General features: G+C 38.8%; 1 protein-coding gene across 3 annotated transcripts in view; it reads left to right on the top strand.

The window, feature by feature from the left end:
- Positions 1-24,170, top strand: part of kcnt2a (potassium channel, subfamily T, member 2a) — a 712,068-nt gene that overhangs the window by 404,994 nt on the left and 282,904 nt on the right. For all 3 annotated transcript variants that reach the window (XM_087990852.1, XM_087990853.1, XM_087990854.1), the window contains exons 17-22: positions 1,652-1,708; positions 1,824-1,973; positions 7,759-7,988; positions 11,781-11,997; positions 18,068-18,173; positions 20,341-20,513. In XM_087990852.1, coding sequence (XP_087846978.1) covers positions 1,652-1,708; positions 1,824-1,973; positions 7,759-7,988; positions 11,781-11,997; positions 18,068-18,173; positions 20,341-20,513 — 933 coding nt within the window. The remainder of the gene's footprint in view (positions 1-1,651; positions 1,709-1,823; positions 1,974-7,758; positions 7,989-11,780; positions 11,998-18,067; positions 18,174-20,340; positions 20,514-24,170) is intronic.

The raw sequence follows: 24,170 nt of genomic DNA on the forward strand, positions 1-24,170 counted from the left end.
CAGGCAGCATTCAAGGAACAGGAGAATCGACGGTTCGGGCATAAGCCCTTCTTCAGGAAGAAGGGCTTATGCCCGAACCGTCGATTCTCCTGTTCCTTGGATGCTGCCTGACCTGCTGCGCTTTTCCAGCAACACATTTTCAGCTCTGATCTCCAGCATCTGCAGTCCTCACTTTCTCCTCATGGAACTTAGTTAGCCATGCAATGAAGGATAGAGTAAGAAGTAAAGTTGTTGTACATTCAAAGCTTTTACTTACAGCGTTGCACATAGCGTATTGTGCACATCCAAACAATGATTCTGCTTTTAGTTTGTCCCTGTATATATGGACACAGAGAGTCCACGGATGTTATTCTCTGCCTGAATACAATTAACACACATTTGATATAGGATTAGCACAAGCATAAAACGGTAGACGTTTGTGTTGCCCAAGCAGGGGAATGCTGGGTTCAAAATGCTGATGGCCACAACCACAAACTGCATACTAGGAAAGGTGTTTGGAAAACATGTTCTTTAATGTGGTCACTCTAAATTTAGAGACAGTGAAGCAGTTGAAAAGAGGTAGTGGGGGATCCAGTACAGTGGTCTGTATTGAATTGCTAACTGGAACACATGAAATGCTTTGAATTGTCCCAAGGACATAAAGGTGCTGTAAAATGCAATGTCCCAATAAGAGATACAGAGTTAAAGGGATTGGTGGCTAGCTTAAGAAAGCAACTGGATACTACCAAGCAAATGAAACAAAGTATGTTGGGAAAATAGAGCACATTTCATATAGAATATATGGATATAATGTAGACTTGTAACTGGGAATGGCAAATAATAGTAGGAAATAACTGGGTAGTTTGGGAATAAGTAACTAAAAAGAGACGGTACTGGCCGTTACATGTCCCTGCTGGGTCTGTTTTCACCTTGAGCTCACCCCCTTAATACAGAGACTGAATCATCAGCCTGCCCACGATATGTGAAAAGTTCAGTTGACCCCAATATTACCTTGTCCACAGCAGAATGCAGTTGGTGTTGGTGGGCAGCCCTTTATAAAATGAAGGAAGGAAGGTGGTAAGGGGTGCGCTTTGCCCATCCACTTTGCTGTCTCTTCAAGAAATAGTATATCCTCTTCCTTCCTTCCTTCCTTCCTTCTCCCATCCTTCTGCCACCTTCCCTAAGGTAGAAAGACCCTCCTCACCTAATGCCCCGACTTACCTTTAAGTTGTTCACAGTATGTTGGTGGCATTGACTAGGCCAGCATTTAATGCCCACCATAATTACCCTTTAACTGAATGCCTTCTTAGGCCATTTCAGAGGGCCGTTAAGAGTCAACCACATAGCTGAGGGTCTGGAGTCAGTTATAGTTCAGATCTGGAAAAGACGGCAGATTATAGGACATTAATGAATTAGATTAGACAATTGACAGTGTGGTTGCATGGTTGGCGTTGGACTAGCTTTTAATTCCAGATACTTTATAATTGGAATTTCCCGAGTTTTCAATTTTCTTCTGAAAACAATAAACATCAGATCCATGAAATGGCATACACCATGTTGTGTGCAGCTAAGCACATTTGTGAATGGTAACAGACAAATGATTAGACTTTACTGTAATTTAGATGAACAAGTATCAGGATTGAAATAATGGACTAATTATACTTCTTTTCAGATCGGCACCATGGGAGGCATTTAGACAACTAACTGGAACTAGGCAGACTCAAACCAGGTGAAGTGCAAATATATGCATCTGCAATAATGTGCCTGCAAACTGCTAATGATTTATATTTGCTGTATATCATAATAACTATTCTCAGATACTTTTCTGCTGCTGCATTTTTCAGGGATGGCCACCAATCCCATGAACAGTGGCAAAAGGTTTATGGCAAATGTTCAGGCAATGAAGTCTATCACATTAAGATGGAAGAGAGCACATTCTTCACAGAGTTTGAGGGGAAGAGCTTTACTTACACTTCCTTCCATGCACACAAAAAGTGAGAACTTTAACTACTTTCCTAATAATTAATAGTGCATTGTTTGATTTCCTGTTAAGAATTGTAATTAGCACTGATGCAGAATTCCAGTATTTTAACTTGTCTGCTAATGGCATTTATCAAATGTTGATGGTTGTTTTTAATTAGATAAACATAATCCAGCTTTAATAATCTTTAAGGCTTTCAAACCACATTTAACAAGATTTATTCCTATGTGCATTTTTGAAATTATGGTTATTACAGTCATCTTGCAGCCACTAAAAGTGTTTGTAGCGAAGAAACAGTCAGTGAAATTCTCACTAACTATTGTTAAACTGGCAACTTATAAATGTACACATTTATAATGATTTTGCTAATTTTTAAACAACCTCTCCCAAAGTGTTTTCAGAACCATCATGTTAATGTAGAATAATCATTGTAGACAATTTATTCAAATTTTAATTCTAAGTAGGATACAGATTTCCATCAAGCTTTTAATTTATCTGGTTGTAGAGTGAAATTATTAGAAGTACATCAGACTGCTGAATAGATGTACCAGCTAATTGCTCTCTTTTTGAGTGCCAATTAACTTCATGTAATTTCCTGTTGATTATTTTCAGAGAAAGCTATCTTGAAGGTTCCCACTCTTTATACATATCGAAGTGTAAAGTTCAGTCTAGAGATGTATTCCCAAACCTCCTCTCAAACATAGTCGCCAACAAGAAAATTGTGCTGCAGGTAGAGGCATTGATCAAATTATTCCCGCAGTACAGCAACATATATTCACCACATCTTAAATAAAATCCCATGATCTTTGATGAGACTACCAGGACTTACAAAATTATAGGTAAAATAAGGAAGAGGGGATGAGGAAAATGCTTGAATTTATACATTATTTTTCACGTCTTGAAGAATTTTCTGATGTAGGAGTTCGAACCCAGAAACAGAATGTATTAATTGCCAGACAGTCTGTTTCTGTGCTGTTGATTGAGGAATAAATGTTGGAGAGGACATTGGACATAACTTTCATAACTGCAACCATTTGCTTGTCTTTATAAGCAGCTAAGAAAACAATGGAATACAAAGCTGCCAGCCATGTATATAGTTAATGCGTCTCGCTCCATGAGTGTACCATTAGTTTCATCACTCAAAATATTTTAAGAAGACACATAGAATTCTATTTCACTTCTTTTCTGAACTGTATGTTTTGTACTCAGCTTTACATAAAGTTTTCACTTATCCATTCCATCTACACGTATAAGAATATTCCCTTGTTCAGAATTCCCTGTGAAATTTCATTGCATAGGACACAATTTTCCATTACCTGCCAAATTAATGGTTGCTTTCCTTTAGGAAACATAATGAATCTAATTACAAAACATTATCTCAAGCATCACATTTTCAAAGCTTCGTGCAATCCAACCAGAGCAGACAGGGATTTTGTCCCAGAATCACAAAAGGTTTATGGTATAGGAGGAGACTATTCGGCTGATCATGTTTGCACAGATTTCCAAATGAGCACCATGGCTTCGTGGCCCTCTCCTGCCTTGTCCTCATACCCTTGCACATTATTTAGGTTTAAAAGATCATCTAATGCCATCTTGAATAACTAAATTGAACCTACCTCCACCACACTTCCAGGTAGCGCATTCCAGACCCAAATCACTCGTGTGAATAAGTTTTTCTTTTCTCAAGTAACATTAGCTTCTTCTGTAAATGAATTTAAATTTGTTGATCCTTTCATTCTTGATCCTTTTACAATGAGAAATATTTCTCACTATCTACTCTATACACCCCCTTCTGAAAATTGGTCAGATTGCTTGTTGGCCTCTTTTTCATCAAGGCTAACAGTCCTAACCCCTCAGTCTGTCCTGTTATCTGAAGTTTCACAATCCACAATCATCTTGCACATCTCTTCTGTTGTCTTTTGAATGCATTCACTTCCTATAATGTGTTGCCAGAACTGTACACAATGCCCTAGCTGAGGTCTAACCAGTGACTTGTACAGGTTCAGCATTACTCCCTTGCTGTTGTGCAATGTACCATAAGACCATAAAACATAGGAGCAGAAGTAGGCCATTTAGCCCATTGGGTCTGTTCTACCTCTTAATGAGATTATGGCTGATAACCTTCAACTCAACTTCCCTGCCTTTTCCACACGACCTTCGATTCCCTTACTGTCAATCTCAGTCTTAAATACAGTTAACAACCCAGCCTCAACAGCCCTCTGGCAGCATAAAATTCAGAAGACAGTCAGTAAGTTCCATCAACCTAGCAAACCTTCTCTGGGTTACCTCCAATGCCAGTATATCTTTTAGATAAGTGGCCAAAATGCTCTCAGTTTCCAGCTGTGGTCTGACCAATGCATTCTATAGTTTTACCAAAACTGCCTGACTTGTCTATTTCCCTTGTACCAAAATTCTGTACTGAGGTATTTAGATTTCTGCAGTCTTTCTCCAGTTAAATAATATTCACCTCCTCTATTCTTCATGTCAAAGTGCATAACCTTACATTTTATCACATTACGCTCCATCTGCCAAGTCTTTACCTACGTGCTTAATCTGTCCATATCTCTCTGCTGACTTTGTGTCATCTCAGCAATTGCCTTTTCACCTATTTTTGTGCCATCCACAAACTTGGCTATGAGTACATTCACTTCTGTAATCCAAGTCATTGATATATATTGTAAATAATTGTGGCCCCAACCCTGATCACTGTGACACTCCACTGGTTAGAGGTTGCCCCCCCCCCCCCCCCCATTTATTCCTAACTCCCTGTCTTTTATTAGTTAACCAGTCCTCTATCCATGCTAATGTACTACTTCCAACACTTTGAGCTCTTGGATTCTTTGCCTATTAAATAGCCTAATGTATGGTATCTTATCAAGCGCCTTCTGAAAATCAAAATATATAACATTCACTGCTTCTCCTTTATCTAACCTGCTTGTTACCTCCTCAAAGAATTTTGGTGAATTTGACAGGCTTGATTTCCCCTTCATAGAGCCATGTTGACTCTACTTGATCATATCATATACTTCTAAATGCTCTGCTATTACATCATTTATACTAGATTCTAACATTTCCTGATACTAGACATTAATCTAACTGATCTACCCTGTCCTTACTTTTTTAAATGAAAGTGTTGCATTTTCTGCTTTCCAATCCTTTGGGACTTTACCAGAATCTGAAGATTACTACCCGTGCATCTATTATCCCTGTTGCTATTTCCTATGATATCCTAGGATGCATCCCATCAGGTCCTGGGGAGTTGTCGGTCTTTAGCCCAATTAGCTTCCCTAGCACCTTTTCTCTAATGATAGGTATTGCATTTATTTCCTATACTCTTTTGCACCTAGATTATTTTGTAATTTTGGAATGCTATTAGTATCTTGTACTGTGAAGACTGATGCAAAATATTGATTCCAGTCCTCCATTATTTCTTAGTTCTCCGTTATTATTTCCCCAGGCTTATTTTCAAGGGATATTTGTTCACTTTGGCCTTTCTCAATATTCTTTATTCAAAGAATCTTGGTATTAGTTTACCCTCAAATTTTATCTTCAACTTTTTTTGTCTCTTGTTGGTTTTTAAATCTTTCCCAATCCTCTGCCGAACCATTAATCTTTCTCAAAATGTATTTTGTTGCCCGGTTACCAACGTCTACAACATTTATTGACACGGCACAAAGAGGACAAGAGTCAAATTTGTGTCAACTCACCACTAACTTTATTTGTTTGGTTAAAACAGACATACAATTCACCGCATTTGGTTAAGAAAAGGCTAACAGCAGGCATGTAATTCATACAAGGCTAAAGTTTGAGAGCGCACGCACTAGTTTTCCAAAGACATTCACTGAACAGACAACAAAAATAAAGGCTATCAGCATGGATAGAGGATTAGTCAACTAGTAGAAGACAGGGAGTTAGGAATAACTGGAGTGTTGTGTGTGTGTGGGGGGGAGCTACTTTTTCAGGGTGTCAACCTCTAACCAGTGGAGTCCCACAGTGATTAGAATAGAAGTCCACGCTGGCTGGACGATTTCTCCCTGGTGTCAGGGTTATCTCTCTACTTCCAAGCATGGGGTCCACAACTTCGTGAAAGTTGCTGTCCAGAGTCTTCACTGCTGGCACGGCGAAATCCTTCATTTTTATCCTTTTTCCTCATCTTCCCAAACTGTGGTGCCATGTTCTAGTTGGCTCTTATGCATCTGACGAGCTGGTGTCTTTCCACAGTAAGCTCACTTCAAGGACACGGTTAGGATTGCCTCATTGTATTTCCTCCAAGTAAGGACAGGCACTTTATGTCACCCCTCAGAGTTGAACCAGTTCAGGCCAGCCCAAGCCAGTGGCTGGGGCTCAGGTAACTTCAGTTCACAAATTGCTGTTTTTATGTGTGAGCAGCCCCTGGCCAACAATTTATTTTTTATTTAATTTGATACGCGCCTTAACTTGCCTGGTTAGCCATGGTTAACTTATGTCCTTTTTCCTCACTGAAATATATCTTGCTATGAGCTGTGAACTATTTTTCCTCAGTAGTCTTTGCTACTAGACTCCTTTCCCAGTCCACTCCAGCTGGCTTTGCCCTCATACCATCGTAATTGCCCTTATAGTAACTTAGCTCAGTTACTTCTGACCCAAGTTCCTCCCTCTCAAACTGAATACTAAATTCTACTATGTTATCATCACTGTTTCCTAGGGGATCTTTTACTCAAACATCATTTATTAAATCGGTCTCATTACACATCACCAGATATGAAACAGGTTGGTTGTTGTTTGGATCCACAACTTGTTATTCAGGGCAACTGTCCCAAATATACTCTGTGAATGCTTCCTCCTGGCTACCTTTCCCAATCTGGCTGAAGATTAAAGTCACCCATGATTAATGTACTGCTTTTGATACATGCTCACATTATCTCCTGATCTATTCTGTTATTGTTAGAGGGCACATGAGCTACTCCTGCCAGTGTTCGACTTTTTATTTCTTATCTCCACCCCCATATGGATTCTACATCCTCTGATCCATGATCATTCCTCACTATCGTACTTAATCCATCCTGTACCAACAAGCTTGAATACAAGCATTTAGAACAGCTTCTTTCCTGCTGATGAATGGACTCTCTAACTTGCTAATCTTGATCTTGGTTTGAACACCTCCTGTGCAGTTGTAACCTGTATGCCTCGCTCTGTCTGAGCACCCAATGATCTGTACATCCTTGTTTGCTATGATCTGCTCGCAAAACACAAGCTTTTCACTGTACTTAGGTGCATGTAACTGCAGGAAATCAAATCATCCGTCAATTCTCTGCATTGAACTTCATCTGTCACCTAGCCACCTGCTCCGCAAAATGTCGTTTTGAAGTTCTACACTGTCTTCTCCACAGACAACAGTGTTTCCAAGTTTCATGTCATTGGAGAATTTTATGATTGCTCCTGCAAACCAGATCTAACTCATTAACATATTTTAGAAAGAGTAAGGGTCCAAGTACCAACTCCGAGGGAACTCCATTACAAATGTTCTTCCATCTCAAAAAATACACATTGACCATGACATTCTTGTTTCTTATCAGTGAGTCAGTTTTGTATCCAACTTGCTACGGTCACTTTTATTCCATGAGCAAACTTAGAATCTTTTAGCCATGCTGTTTGTTTAGCAGATATAAGTTGAATATAACGATAATCTTGAGGTTGATTGCTTCAATTCTTTGAAAGGAATCATTTCAAATATGAACAGGGATTGCATGTATAGGAAGTTAAATCTATAGGCATAAATCCTATGATGGTGTTGAATTTCCCTTTATGATTTTCTTTAGGTATGGAGCCTGTCTGATCGGTGTGAAGAGGGAAGAAAACAAAAATATTTTACTTAATCCAGGTCCGCGGTACATCATGAGTTCCACAGACATCTGTTTTTATATCAACATTACTAAGGAAGAAAACTCAGCTTTTATAAAGCAAAATGAACAAAGCATAAATAGTATATCAAATACTATATATCACGGAGCTTCCAGATTACCTGTTCACAGCATCATTGCTAGTATGGGTAAGCATAGCAGTCAGTTGTGATCATTATAGATGTAACTTCAGAGCTCCCTTGCTGGTTTAGCTTGTTAATAAAGAAAGTAGTTAAGTCACCAAATCAGAAAAGTTTGATTGATGGTTTGTGCTCAATGAACTGATCTCTGCTATTATTGAAATCAAAATATACTGAACTTTAGGAGATTACTTTACTAGGGATCTCTTGTATGTTGCCATCAATGAATGAACAACGATAAGTTGAAAATGATCTCATTTCTAAGTTATTAGAGTATATCCATTACCTTCATGCCACTAGATGACGGTTTCAAAACTGCTTAAGAGCATATTAAAAATGAATCTATTGGCTATTAGAAGGGATTTTTCTGGGTAAATTGCCCCATGAATAATATTGATTGTGTGGTATTAAACCATAGAGCTCAGAAGAGCATGGCTTAATGCCACATCTTTGCTAAATTGGTAAGTATGTGGCAGGACAGCAGTTGCAATATTACAACTGATAGACCATGAAATGGAGTTGAAAAACAACTGGGATTTCTTCTCCTGATTACTGTTCAGTGAGCCCTGCTGGAACCGTCAGGTATCACCTTTGCTGTCTTCTCTGATGCATAATCTGACACGTCGGGTTATAATTGTGAAGGATTGCTGATGCTCAAGGAATGGTAGACTTCCAGACATTACTATCTCCAGTCTAATTAAAGTTACATAATTGAATTGGTTATACTGAGATGGTAGAATGCACATACAAATCAATTGCTTATTTAAACAAGCAAAAATCTGTTATTTTGCTTTAGACCAAACACATATCTAAGACTTTGCAGACCGTTTTCTGTCATTGTTGTTAGATTTACAACTACATAAACTTAGCAGGTGTCCACCAGGTGTCAATTGAAATGTAGGAACTTGCGAGTTATAGATCATGGGCACTCAACAGGAGAATTTCCCAGGCTACAATTTCCAACAAGCAGTTACAGGCTGTTGAAAGATACCTACTGGCTATAACTGTGCCATTGAGTTTGCTGTGTAGTTATCATGTTGGCTGGGTTGATTCCTCAACCACAGGGGTTGAGTCTAAGTAGCAAGGTAACTGACTGTACTTTAAGTTACTGTTGCTGTCTGCAAAAACAAAGCTACTGTCTAATATGAATGTAATATCAGTGTCAAATGAAATAGCTATTCTCTAATTCCAGGAGCATGCATATAGTTTTACATATAAATTGGATTTGTGACATAATATATACAAATTTACTGGAGATAATTCTATGAGAAATTTGAAACATAAATAACAATTATTAATAGTGGATCAAAAAGACACATTACATGTTAATTTTCAGCTCATGAATGTCTCATAAATTGAGCATAACTGAGCAAGTATGGATTAGAAGCCATAACTTTGCATCAGAGCTAATAACGTGTATTTCTGGCGGGAGTCTGTATTTCTGGAGGGTACCCCTTCCACAAACAGCTGGCAGCTTCAATCTCTGATAAGACTAAAATACCGTGATTTTCGCCCAGACGAATCTTAACTCCAGAGTTAATTTTGAATCGAAAAGAACAGCTAGTAAATAAAATGTATACTGTTCAGTCCTTATTTTCAAGGCATTTCACTGTTCAGTTTTGGCTCAGTCATTGTGTTTAAAGTTATGCCACATCAAGGAGCACTGAATGGTCAACCAGATTGTGATGGGACTGTCGGCTTTGCAGGTTTCTATCACTAAGAGAGAGGAGTGAACCAGACAGGTTCTTATCACTCAGCTTTTTATCAGAACGTTTTTGTAAAAGAATTAACAAAATACTACCATAGGACCTTTTAACTTTAATTCTCAGGATTACTAGTCCAACAATGCAATACATTACTATGCCCACAGAATATAGTGTCAGACTTCAATGTGTGCTTTGAAGCCTGTGAGTGATAAGGACGTTATTATAGTAAGCATCCAGGAGCTCTGTGCTAGGAGGAAATTTATCTCAGTGGCACATATACTTGGTATCTAGTATGAATCTAAAATTGCAATCGGTTATCTTGCCTGACCCTGACCACTGAAGTTAGATTTTTTGAACAATACATTTGCAGTGATGGCCATTAATAGATCGAAGCAGTTTGCCTGAGTACACAGCAGCCTTCTCTGGAATACCTGGTCCCCGCTGGTGATTGGCACTAGGTGAAGATCATAATAATGCACAGATGAAGCACAACTCAAAACAGTCCAATCAAAATTCTTATCATGCCATGTCAACAAATCTCAACTATTCCTTTCAATTGCAGCAAGCAATTTCCTTATCACAGCAGGAGCTCAACTTAATATTTATTAGTTTGATCCCTGTTAGGATCAGTGTATTGATGGTCAGGTCAGGCTAATTACAGTGGCCTGCCTTATTCCAGATTGGAGATGTACTTGGAAACCCTGTGCAGATGCTTCTAAATGTTGCACCAAATAATTGGTTTGCACAATTGGAACAGCGCCTTTGTCTTTAGCTAAATGAAATTACAGTGTTTTGTGTTGCTGTCCTATAATTTATATTTTCTCATCAGAAGAACAATTTTGATGAAAACAATCAGCATTGGAGTGATGCCTATCATTATCAATGCACCAATCAACCAGAAACTTGTGACGAAGAAGTTAGTCTGTGAATTGCCAAAACTTGCTGACTGCTTTGCGTCTTTCTGCAGTTAGATTTGCAAAAAAATGGCATTTGACACAACCTCTCCATGAATCAAAGAATCCCTACAGTGTGGAAACAGGCCTTTCAGCCCAACAAGTCCACACTGGCCCTCGAAGAGTAAACCACCCAGACTCATTTCCCCCATCCTATATTTACCCCTAACCTACACATCTCTGAACACTATGGGGCAATTTAGTATGACCAACCACCTAACCTGAACATCGTTGGACTGTGGGAGGAAACCGGAGCAAACGCATGCAGACGTGGGGAGAACGTGCAAACTCCACACAGACAGTTGCCCGAGACTGGAATCAAACCTGGGTCCCTGGTGCTGTGAGGCAACAATGCTAACTATTGAGCCATGGATTTATACATGAATTGCATTTGCAAATGTAAAAGACAATTAAAGTCCAGCAATTATTGGTGTAAATGTGCTCTTGTCCAGAAATTAGATAATTGGATGGAGTCTCATTTTTTTTCAGATTGTGCTTTAACAAAATATTTTTGGGTACTTATTTACAAATTTTCTTTCTCCCTCTGACCCCCCCCCCCCCCCCCCCCCCCCCCTTCTCTCTCTCTCATTTTCTCTTAATGCAATGTCTCTGTCTCTCAATTTCTCATTCCATACCTGGCTTGATATTTTAAGTTACCGTCATGAATTCACTCTCTTTCTCAGCTCTTCCTTTGATTACTTCACAGTCATTTTAACTCATTGGTTGAGGAAATACATTGTTATTCCATTCTTTACCAGGGTTCTGGATGTCTTGTTGCATTCACTGCACTATTATCGGTAGAATGCTTATGGTATAGTGGTAGAGTACTACCTCTAAGCCAGGAAGCCTGGGTTCGAATCCCACCTGCTCCAGAGCTGTGAAATTACATCTCTGAATAAGTTGATTAGAAAATATCTACATTTCCAAATAATTTAAAAACTAGATCTGCGATGGTATTATCAACTATTAGAACAGAGTGTGAGTACCTCACTTCGCTAAAAAAGAGGCAAGATTTTGCCAATGTGTTACTTGACAAATCTGATTGGTTTTAAGACAACTGCAAGCGTTGTGTATCATGCAAAGGCATTGATGATAGTATTAATTTATTTGTCAAATATTTTAATGTCATTCGTTGCTTTCAGGCACAGTAGCCATAGACCTCCAAGACACAAGGTGTAGACCTCCAGCTGGTCCTACCTTGACGCTTCCTTCAGATGGAGCAAAAGAAAACAGAAGGCCCAGCATTGCTCCTGTTTTAGAAGTAGCTGATGTTTCATCAATCCAAGCCTGTGACCTTCTAAGTGACCACTCGGAGGATGAAGCCAATCATTCTGATGAGGAAGTATCATCAGCACCAGAGTAAGGTTTCAATAGTTGTGAAATGTGCAATATAGTTTTACTACTTTGAGAATTTTAGAATTAAGAGTTATTTTACATGAGGCTAAAGATGCATTTAAAGGAAATGGTGACCGCTATACCTGAAGACATTTCCATTAAGAATAAGCATGTGATTAACTGATAAGTCCCTTTTTGCAAACAGCAGGTGTTTAAAACAACATCAAGGTTCTGTCACTGATTTTTAAAATGTTTTTCATTTAACTATTCTATTGTCATGTTAATGGAAACAGAAAAATAATCAATCACTCATCACAGAGTCATTCTTTGGGTTAGTTTAATTAAAAGAGTAAAATAAATATGTTTTCATCTCTGAAGCAGAGATTACAGCAAATCATTTGATTTCTTTCTATACAGGTTCTGTACACAGTACAGTTTGTACTTTACAGCTTTTAGAGCCACTATCTAACAGTTGCAAAATTAAATACATACAATACATAGTGTCCTTGTGGGTGAAATCTCTTAAAGGCAAAGTAACTTTGCCTTTGTAAAACTCTGCTTTACAAAATTAAGGTGTAACAATTTACAATAGCAAGTGAGCCTCTGAGTTTTTACAGCATTTGTGTAATTTGCAGATCTTTCCAGATCTCATGAAGGTGACTTTGGAGGTCCTGTTGATTCCCACAGTCATCAGTAATATTGCCTATCAGTCCTGTTTGCATTGTCAAGTACTTATTGTCCTGGACTGCAGTTGCTGTCACTGAACCTGCTCATCCCAGCCATGTACTATAGCCAGATATCGTTCTGCACTGACTGATCTCATACCTCAAGCTGTTTAGAATAATTTAAATCTTTTTGGCATTCACAGGTTCATTCCTTAACTGCTTCCAGCTGATTTTGAAGCTTTGGACTTTACACCCTGGAGACTTCTAAATCTGTTGTAGTTTTAGTCTTCTGTTGGCCCAGTACGTTTTCTCTTTCATAACCTGCTATAAAAACTGCCCAGTCTCTTCAACATTCTTTTATGTTTTTGTTTCCTTTTCAGTCTGACCCCCTTCCACTTGCTGTATCACTGATTCTTCGGTTTCCTCTACCTCCTGCTCCAGTTCCTTTGCTGGATTGTTCATATCATTGCTTGTATTTGGCTGGAAATGTGGTGTAGACAGCTTCAGTTGAGGCATTCAAGAGGGCATTAGATGATTATTTAAATAGAAACAATATTTCGGGTTATGGGGAATATGTAGGAGATTGAGATTGAGTCATAATACTTATCCAGAGAACCAGTGCTGACATGAGGGGCTGACTAACCTCCTCCTGCTTGGTAGTCATTCTGTGATTCTGTGAATTATTTAAGAAAATACGATCATTTGAGTGATTTGCAGCCCCTCGATGTGCATACTGTATGTTTTCACCTGATTTTGACATTCTGTAATTTTCTCCAGCGTTGCTTTGAATTCGATTCTTGGTTTCTGTAACTGCTCTGGCTGAACACCATCTTTCTTATATGCAATTTGCAACAGATCTTCCTGTAAACCTTTTCATTGTGTTGACTATATGCAGCATATAAGTCATACTGTGGGTAGTGAAGTGTGTAGTGGTTGTGTCCTTACCTCTGAGTCAGGAAGCTTGGGTGCAAGTGTCACCTGTTCTAGAGGTATGTCATAAAGTCGCTGTCCATGTTGATTAGAAAGTATCTATAATTCATCCAGCTACCATTCTTCTCTTCCAGCCTTTTGTTTACCTTTGTGAGCTGAGGAAAGGTGTCCCCTAAAGACTTCTTCATCGAAGATTGCTTTCTCAATTTTGGATTTATCCTGTTCTAGTAGTTCAGACTTTTTAATTGAACTTTTGTTTTCTTTCCCTGAGCAAAAAGTTGAGATTTTATTTCAACTCATTCAAAAGAATGTGAAGGGTCCTGCTCTTATACTCAGCCGTGCAAGTGTTGCTTGAATAGACTGCTGTAGCTTGTGTTGTGTCTCTGATGTTTAACTGATAACTAGGTCACAGTGTGCTCATACACCTGAACTTGCTGCTCCAACACTGTCTACAATGTCAGACTTCTGTGACATTCAGGACCATTGATTGTACTTGCACTCCAGCACCACTAACCCTGCTCACGGACTTGCTGACATTTTGTTGGCTTTCTCACGGCTTTTAGAAGTTTCAGGAGCTATATATTGGTAGGCAGTTCATGTTCTGAGGACCGATCACTTGGATCTTTGCAAACACTTTGGATGGTGTGATGACAGAGATTAGCAGTGTGAGATGTGTTCACCGCTTTTTATGTATATGCCAACACTGTGGTATCAGATGTCTTTTATTGCAGCTTAGAGATAGTTCTAGTGCACATTCTGTTGTGTTCGGTCCACAACTCTTTGCTGCTGCACTTACCTCCACTCTAATGCAGTGTCACTATCGATTACCTTTTCTACGATATGCCGTGAAAAATCGATTGAAAGCTGGGCACTTCCTTGGCATATGCAAAAATTCACACCTTCCACCTGTCATACAATGTTTGTGTGTTCCAGTGATTGTGTCAACCATTGAATTTGTACTCAGGAGCTGTAAGCTTCAACAACCTGTGAGGATCACTTGGTACTTCCATTTATCCTTTGCTAGATCTTCGATGCTAAGTCATTAGCTCGCATAACAAATCTTCCTAGAAAGCTCCCACTCAGTGGATGTGGTCACCAAACCAACAATTCTGACTTTTAACTCTCCATTTGAAAGATCACATAATCTCAAAATGAGATTTCTCTGCATCTAGTCGGTAGCCATTAGATTCTGTAGGGCTTTTGTCTAAGTGCCACAAATGCTAGATGAAGAGTATGAAAGTTTGATCTGACTCTGAATTGGTCTTGTAATGTGGTGCATAGCTTTTGGGGACCTTAAGCTCTTCAGCTGTTAATCATGACATGTTAAGTCTGTGTAGACCTTCATTCACAATTGCCAAGCAAAGCTCAATGGCTTGCACGCCCAAGTCTAGAAACTGTGGTACTGACCACTATTTAAACATTTTGTCCTCTCTTAGGACGCAAGATGTGTCCCAATTAAATGAGGGAATTTAGTGGACATTCTCACAGTATGTCTTTGACCTTCCCTTGCCATCTATCTGGCACCCTGTCTGATTGTTTCCTTGCCTTTCACAGATGACTTAACTTGGCATCTCAGGTCGGAAATTGGGTCCATTAGCATCATGTTTTCTACTGATATCCACTGTGACATATTATTGATAATGGTTTGATGACCTATTGATCTACTTGTCAGAGATTGATTGAGTCCATGAGTCACACAGTAAAGCACTTCATAAGTTTGGAAACAGGCATTGCATCAAATCAGCTGATTTCTGTTTGGGCAGCTTGCAGACTAACTGCCAACAGCGTTACGACATTGTGTATACAGCATGAGTTCTTACAGGTGAGCTCTCTTGAACATGTGCAACAATCTATTGCATGAGAATTTCCAGTCCTTCCATGCTTTGGACCTATGTAGAAGCAAAGACTGAGTGCTCTGCTGCATCACCAGTTTGCAAGTATCAAAGACACTTGAAAAACCAGTTACATATGCAAGTAAATGTATGGATCTTCAAGCAGAATTGGACATGCTTTGCTTTGTAGAGGTGGAAGCAGTATGATTTACAAATATCACTATAATACCTTAGTGATGAAAATTAAAAGTTGCTTCTGATTAGTTATGTCCCCTGTATTTTTTTTTCCATTCAGTTCGACAAATGTACTGCTGGTTTACGCAAACACAAATCTTGGTTAGAATCACAATTTGTTTCCCAATGTTAAATTAAAGCTTCATGTGTCCATGTAGTGATCTCACTCAGAACAGTTTCAGGCTTATAACATTATCATAAATGATATCAAAGCTATTACAGTCATTAGCTGAAGTGTCAGACATGCTGTGGAGCATTGGTCAGAAAAGCTTTTCCTCTCAGGGAGTCTTGTTTCACGCACAACTAGTGACTTGACTGTGTCTTTACCGTCCCGGTGAACCATTTTCTCCTTTGATGCAGAAGCAAAGGAAAGAACTGTCTGTATGTTTGAAGCAACAAGGGCAGCTTTGGTTTTACTTGAGAGTAACAGTTAATCCTTTATTGCCAAGAAGGAAATGATTAGCTGACTCATGTTTTTTTAAAATTTATTCATTTGTGGGATGTGGATGTTGCTGGCTGCTCAGTATTTATTGTCCGTCCCTAGTTGCCCTTGAGAAGGTGGTGGTGCGCTGCCTTCTTGAACCGCTGCAGTCCCCTGCTATGGGTTGACCCACAATGCACTTAGGGAGGGAATTTCAGGATTTTGACCCGGTGACAGTGAAGGAACGGCGATGTATTTCCAAGTCAGGATGGTGAGTGACTTGGAGGGGAACTTGAAGGTGGTGGTGGTATTCCTATATATTTGTTGCCTTTGTCTTTCTAGATGAACGTGGTCATGGGTTTGGAAAGTGGTCATGGGTTTGGTGAATTTCTGTGGTGTACCTTGTAGATGTTACACACTGCTGCTACTGAGTGCAATGGTGGAGGAAGTTGAAACTTGTCGGTGTAGTGCCAATCAGGCAGGTTGCTTAGTTCTGAATGGTGTCGAGCCTCTTGAGCATCATTACTTATAGAGCCATTTTTGTCCCTGCAACATTTTAAAATTTACATTTCCTTCTCTCTTAAGTTCACATTGAACCCTCCCTTCATCAGTATTAATCACGGCCTAGATTTTACAACCAAAATAATGTTGAGTTTAATAAGAATGAGGTAATCAATGTGTGAATCGCCCAACAACTTATGGGAAGACATATTGTGAATCTTCACTGAGATTGTTGGATGATGTATATTACTCTGCTGTTAATCTTGGCAAAACAATCTCCGAATGAACTTTTAAGTCAATTCTGCATTTTCAAATCCATTGCTTATTAAACCAACCGCACAAAGTTAATGATGGTTCTTAACTGTGTACAGAGCTTTTTAATGGCAAGTTTTTAATTTCTGCATGTCACTCCAGAGATTTTTTGAAGTTTTAAATGTCATTTTTCTTACCATCCCTTTCTGTTTCCTCTTTTTCCTCTTTATTGATTTTTTTCTCTCCTTGTAGCTTGTTTGACTCCAATTCCGTCTTTCCTTCTCTGACGTTCTGGTTCCATTTTCAATCCTAAAATCATATTGGTTAAGGAGATGGGCAATTGGGTCCCATCACTTACCATTTTCCCAGAATGCCTTGTTGCCCTCCTGGCAAATGAAACAGTTTGCAAGCCTGCATCGATGTCTCCCTATTGTGTAATCTGACTCTTCTCGTTTTATTTCTCTGACAAAGTGCCTCGATTGTATTCCACGAACTAGAATCCTAGAACTTTACAGTACCAAAGAAGGTCATTGCATCAGTACTAGCCATTTTCAAGCCATTCTGATTCAATTCCCTAACCCTACATATTAGTCAGCCTGCAATACGCATTCACTTGCCTTTCAGCAGTTACTGTGGAACTTGATTCCACTGCCTTTCAAGCAGTGCACTCCAGATCTTCATAACCCCCTGTGTGAAGGAACATCTTCTCCTTTCCCTCCTAGTTATTTTATGAGTTATTTCAAAGCTGTCACTGTGAGTAACTGACCCACTTCCCAGGTGATACCATTTTCCCCCACTTGCTGCATCATTATCCCCCATTAATTTAAACTTCTCTGCTAGGTCTGTCTTTAACCTTTCTTGATTTAAAGAGAACAATCTCAGTTTCTTCAATCTGCATATCTGAACTCCAAATCCCTGTTTTCATCCTGGGAAACGTCATCTATAGCCTCCCAATGGCTTAACATCCTCAATAAAAAAAAAGTTATTAATTAACTCGAACAACCATACTCAAAAAAAATTCCACATGTTTTTACTGTGAAGTCTACTATAAGCATCTTATTTCTAATATATATTTTAAGTATCAGTATTTTGCTATACGTATAAAGCTGAAACAGTAAAGTTTGGAGATAAAAGGGAGCCCTATTTTGTTTATTCACTCCCACTTTGCACATGAATACACATTTCTCAGAAAATTAATGATGTGCTTAAAACTGTTTTCGATTCCCAGTTTTAAAATGACTTGACTTGATTTGTTTTAGGTATGTTAAAGGATATCCTCCAAATTCGCCTTATATTGGAAGCTCTCCAACCTTATGTCACCTACTGCAGGAGAAAGTCCCATTTTGCTGTCTGAGATTAGATAAGGTATGGCATCAAGTCTTGTTTTTCAACTCTGCTAAACAATCGTGGAGCATATTTCTTTCATGAATTGAGAAGGAGGAACATTTTTCTTTAAAAATCATTTTCAGTGCAGTGATTTGCAAAGTCATAAGCACCTGCCTATTTGAAAGTCAAAAACACAACTTTTCCGTCATAATTTTATCCACCATTGCTACAACATTGCAGCAGGTAAAAATACCATAGATCGTAGCGAAAAGGCAGACTGGCATATAAGATTACTTTTTTATTCCAAAACTCTTATTTGGCATAAGTATCTACTCCAACAGTCCCTTGAAGCTGTGTCTGGCCTTGACAATTGGTACAATGATACATTATTATCTGGTTTCAGAAGTTGCTGTGATGCAGTGACCTCTGAGGTCCACTTAGAAGACACAGAATTAAGAAGGAAATTCAGAGGGAGGGGGTCAACACCCCCATTCCTGCTAAAAATTGCTCTGCTTGCACTAGGAGTCAGCCTCAATTTCCCACCGCAACAATCCATTTTCTTTCACCTTATCAGTGGACATGTGAGATAAAGCAGAAGGTGCGACCACATTGTACCTGCAAGTTTAATGTATGCCCAGGTAGAGCAGACCATCCATGGTGGACAGAAAACAGGAATGGCTCCACCAGCAAAAAGAATGGGGCTGGTATAAAGCTAAAAGTTCTAGATTTTGCGAACTTATCAAAGAACAGTGGTGCAGGGTGAAAATACTGGTGCAAAAATGGAAGGAGGAATCGACCCTGAAGAAAGGGCCCAAGAACAAATACACTAAAAGAGCAAAGTCATGCCACTGCTCTGCTCTGTATTGAATGATTTGCTGAAAGTTAGCAGAATGTTTATATTGTCACCAGCAACAAATACCACAGCAACATCTGTAGGAACGAATAACTGCAGATGCTGGAATCTGTATTCTAAATAAAAACATCTGTGGATCAGAGCAGGTGAAGCAGCAGCCAAGGAGAGAGAGCAAGATAGCATTTTGAGTCTAGAGCTGAAGTGAAGGGTGGTGGGGGCAGAATCTGGTTGTTATAGTCACTTTATCGGATGACAAAGCTGAGTATTATGATAGAATACTGATTCCTCAGGGACTACAAGCAAAGGCTTCTGTGCTAATATGTGCAGTTTCCAGTGATTTGTTATCAGGCAGCTGCATGAACACATTCTGTCATATCAACAACATGGGTGGAATCCCTTTTCGATAAATTTTGATTGTGATTAAAGGTGCCCATTTACAATTAATTGATTCAATGCAACAATCACAGTTTGAAACCCTGGTGTTATTTTGAAATGATGACCACCTCCACCAATGCCAGTAGTTCATATTTTATACACAGTGTTATACAACCCTGTAATCTGGAGGTTCAAGGCCTCAAAGGCAACGTATACACCACAACCTACAGTAATATTTTATTGCTTCTAACCCCATTTGAAAACTTTAAACTTTATTGGATTCTCATATTAAAAACACACCCTCTCTAAGAAATAGAATTACCTAATTTTAAAGCAATTGTAGTATGATCAGGTGTGTGGTGTTGGTCAAAAGTAGGCCAAACCTTTATTAAGAATAGCTACACCGAAGAAATGGTAAGAGAGGATGTCTCTTTAACTGTACACAATTTTCCATCTGATTTGACATGCTCCTTCCCCACATGGTCAGCTATTATTTAGAATTAACGCGTAGATAACCCTTTACTCCCCAACCATCTCTTCTACATGTGTAATTAAACATGCAAAACAGTTCAATAATTTGTGAATGACAATTTTTCAAAATTTGTGTACCACTATTTTGAGAAGCATTCCAACGGAAGATAAATGAAGATCTCTCATGGTTCCTTATGCTAGCAATGGGCTCTCCAGTTTTAAACTCTCAAATAACTCCCAATTACACATAGTTTGTCTGATGGACAAATCTTGGACAGAAATGAACAGTTCTAACAAACTAGTAATACGTGTAGGCACTTTCTTTTTTTCATCCTGCAATATTTTTTATATTTTAAAAAGATGAACTCAATGAAAACATTTTCTTTGAAAGGAAAAATCAAGTTGGCATCCATGTTAATGGATGAAAATGAATTTGATTTTAAGCATGTTCAAGTATCTACTTGTTTGAAAACTGAAGTGAGTAAATTTCATTCTTTTGCTCCGCAGGGGTGCCAACATAATTACAATGAAGATGCAAAAGCGTATGGTTTCAGGAACAAGCTAATCATTGTTTCAGCAGAAACAGCTGGAAATGGATTGTACAATTTTATTGTTCCTCTTAGAGCTTACTACAGACCAAAGAAAGAGTTAAATCCCATAATATTGCTTCTGGATAATCCGTAAGTCCTTTTTTGTTGTTTTATGGTTTGCCAATACTCATCCATACTTTCATCATGTAAAACGGGTTTCTTCAAGTATGTGTAAAATATAATGGGCTTGCAAAAGCAGTGAGAGCAACAAGCTTTACTTATATTGCCGGTTTGTAAAACAAATTTCCCATTTTGGTTTCATAGCTGGTTATCAAATAAAATTTGACAGTTTTCCACAAGCAATTTTGAACAAAAATGATCAAAAGCATAATCAAAGTGATAGGTATAAAGGAACACCTTCTTGGAAGAGAGCAAGAGATAGAGAGAGTGGCTTAGGAAAAGAGGATAAGAATGTAAATCTCTAAAACTGGAACAATTAACATTGAAAATGCACAAGAGGCTATAGATTCTAGAAGCATTGAGATCTACACGGTTGGAAGAGACAATACAGAGAGATGAGATCATGGAAGGATTTTAAAACAAGGATAACTTTCAAATGGAGGTGTTGTTTGATTGGGAACAAATGTAGATCAGTGTGTGGGCGCGGGGGAGGGGTGCGGTGTGGTTATCAAAATTTGGTGCAATTTGGAACACAAGCAGCCAAATACTTTATGTCAATGGGGGAAGAAGGAAGATTAGACAAAAGAATATTGGGACAGTTAAGTACAAAGTTAGCAAAAATATGGACGAGGATTACAGCAGGAACGTGCAGAACTGTTCAGTCATTTATATATGCATAATTGTTGTTCATATCTTTTCATTTGTTTGGTTGGAGTGTGACCAGCATTTCATTGCCCAAATACAAAAGTAAAACACTGCAGATGCTGGATAAAACCAGAAAATGTTGGAATTTCTCAGGTGGTATGACAGTGCCTATGGACAGAAACACGTTGACATTTCAGGTCAATAACCCAAATACTGTCATCCGAAAACATTCAATGGTTTCTATCTCCACAGATGCTGCTTAACTTGGCGAGCATTTCTGGTATTTTCTGTTTTTATTTATTGCCCATTCCTAATTATCCTTGAGAAGGTAATGATAATTGAGCAGTGCAGGACATGTGGCGTAGATACACTAACATCTTGTAGGCTAATGACAGTGAAGATGCAGCAATAATTTTTCAAGTCAGCACGGTGACTGACTTTCAATTGGTGCTGTTTCCTTTGCATTTATTGCTTTTGTTCTCCTGGGTGTGTTTGGAAGGCTTAGCTGAAGGACCCATGATGAATTAGATTCTTGTAGCTGGGGCAGACTGCAGCTTCTGTATTCTGATGTTGAAATATTAATGTTTGAGGTGAAGGATGTGTTGCGAATTAAATATTTGCTTTGTTCTGGGTGATATCTCGAGTGTTAGAACTGCACTCATCCAGGCATCTGGGGTCTTTGTGGCTTGTAGATGGCAACAAGTTTCTTAACTCAGGATGTGTTACTTGCACAGAATTGAAAAGTTTTGAAATGTTTTTGGAGCCACATTATTTATGTTTCTGGTCAGTTTTAAATCCCAAGGTTCTTTGATGCTGGGCGATTCGCAATGGTGCTGCGATGTTCAATCAACTCCTTCCTGTTGGAGATGGTCATTACATGTCAATTTTATTGAGCCAATGTGACATGTATTACTTTAGATGTTGACAGCTTGCTTATTGAGTTCTAAACATGATGAAAACTGGCACTCAGTGGAACATAATTCATGAGCCATTCCAATCTGAGATAATTTTGGAATCTGAAGGATAAATTTAGCATGATTTGTTTTGTGAAATCCCCTATCCAAGGTATACAGTGCATACTATGGAGACTAAATGCAATTTCTAGGAATTACAGTGACCTTCGAGGCCCAGATGTTTTACTGGTGTGCTAGGAGTACCAAACAGGTCTCTGTTGCTCTGGTAATTGTCTGGCCCCCATGCTGAACTGTCTGGCCTTGAGGAGATTCACAATTCTTTCTTTGAACCCTGGAAAATCATCTCTACTTCCCAACCCAAAAAAACGTGACTTATTGGGTACTTTGTTGGCAGATTCCAGTGGTCCCAGTATTAGAGCCGTCTCCATCCCATTTCACATCCAAACTAATCTTGGCCCTGGCTTCATTTCTAGAAACCAGAGATGCAGTTCATGGAACAACTGCAGAAAATACTACATTGGTTTTGAGTGTTTGTCAATTACAGAGTACTTATGAAAACAACTTGTATCTTGAGTAATGTAACTTGGTAGAGCTGTTCTGACAGACAATTGCCAATTTTAAACTAAAGTAAATGTTTAGGTAAAGCATGCATACATAAATTCCTACTGATGCAAACAACTGATTGTTTAATCTTCCAGTTGTAATGAGGTTAAATTTTCTATGTTGAATAAAATTGGTCTTTAACAAAACAATGAAAATGAGAATGATGTTTTTACTCTGTTTTGGGGAAGGATTCATTTTGAATTTTTCTTTCCTGTTGTTTTCTTTGAACAGTCCACAGTAAATGCCATTCCCCATCTAAAAGTGTATGTAGGTGACCTTGGATGCCGATGTCTTCTGCGTTTGATTCTCAAGTATTCAAAAGAAAGGCCAACTTGTAATTTTACTTTTCCCACCTTTTGGGAATCACCACTATCTTCCAGGACAGTGTAGTGAGGTTGAATAATGCAGTATCAGGGATAATGGTCTCAAACCTGTCTTCAGTCTTAAGTGTAGAGGACGGCTTTGAAATAAGAAAGTCCTGCACCACTATGTACAGCCCCCACACTTACACCACACTTATTTTTGACAAGCAACATTTTTGGCAATTTCCCGTGAGCATTGCCATCACTGACAATGTCATTTCTGAAGGGACCACTTATCCCAGGCATGCCGACCGTTTTGAGTAAATCAATAAGCTTTCCACACTTCATTAAAATGCAATAACTTTAATTACCAAATCCTTTCTACTTAACCATTTTAAAAGCTTTGCTAATTTCAGCCATTTCAGCCAAATCGAAAGGTTTATTAAATATCTTTGTGTTTGTACTGTTCACCTCGCATGTCGGAACTGAGGACTTAAGTACTGCAGTGTGTTCAGATTTTGCCACAAAATATGGTGAAATTAGGACTCTGTGATGGGACAACATTCATATACTCATTGTCGCAGCTCAAGTTGATTCCTCTGTCTCGGATGAAAATGATTTTTTTAAATATAGGGATAGGACAGAGCTAGAAAATGCTGCTATTAATGTAATCTTGGACCTTGCCTGGAGTGTCAGGGAAATTGTTTTTATTCTGTACTCCTGTTGTCCTGTTCACACACTATAGCAGTAAAATCATCTCAACACCAACAAGCCTACTTTATAATCCTGATTATCTCCTCTGATCCAACCAGCCCTCTCTTTACTGCATGCATTTCTCCAATTCACACACTGCAGATAACTAATCAGTGCACAGCACCCAGCATGGCTTCTGAGGAAAATGTCACAAGCCTCAATTTTTGATTATATATTCCATTCACTTTCTCAACTGCTAGGATGTTGGGAGGTGGGGGTGGGGGTGGTGGAGAAAACAGATTATTTTAATATTAAATCAACAAGTCACATTGTTGGAAGAGGTTTCTTTAATCTTGACTGAAAGGGGGCACCAACCATTTCAAAAACTGAGCAGCCCTGTTAACAGCGAGTGATACAGGAACAGTTTTCACTATTGACATCACATAGATTGGCCCTCAAGCTTCTTGTCA

Source organism: Chiloscyllium plagiosum, unplaced genomic scaffold (genome assembly GCF_037043375.1).
Source record: "Chiloscyllium plagiosum isolate Xiang-an unplaced genomic scaffold, Cpla_swu_hap1 HiC_scaffold_9, whole genome shotgun sequence".
Classification (NCBI taxonomy): Eukaryota; Metazoa; Chordata; class Chondrichthyes; order Orectolobiformes; family Hemiscylliidae; genus Chiloscyllium; species Chiloscyllium plagiosum.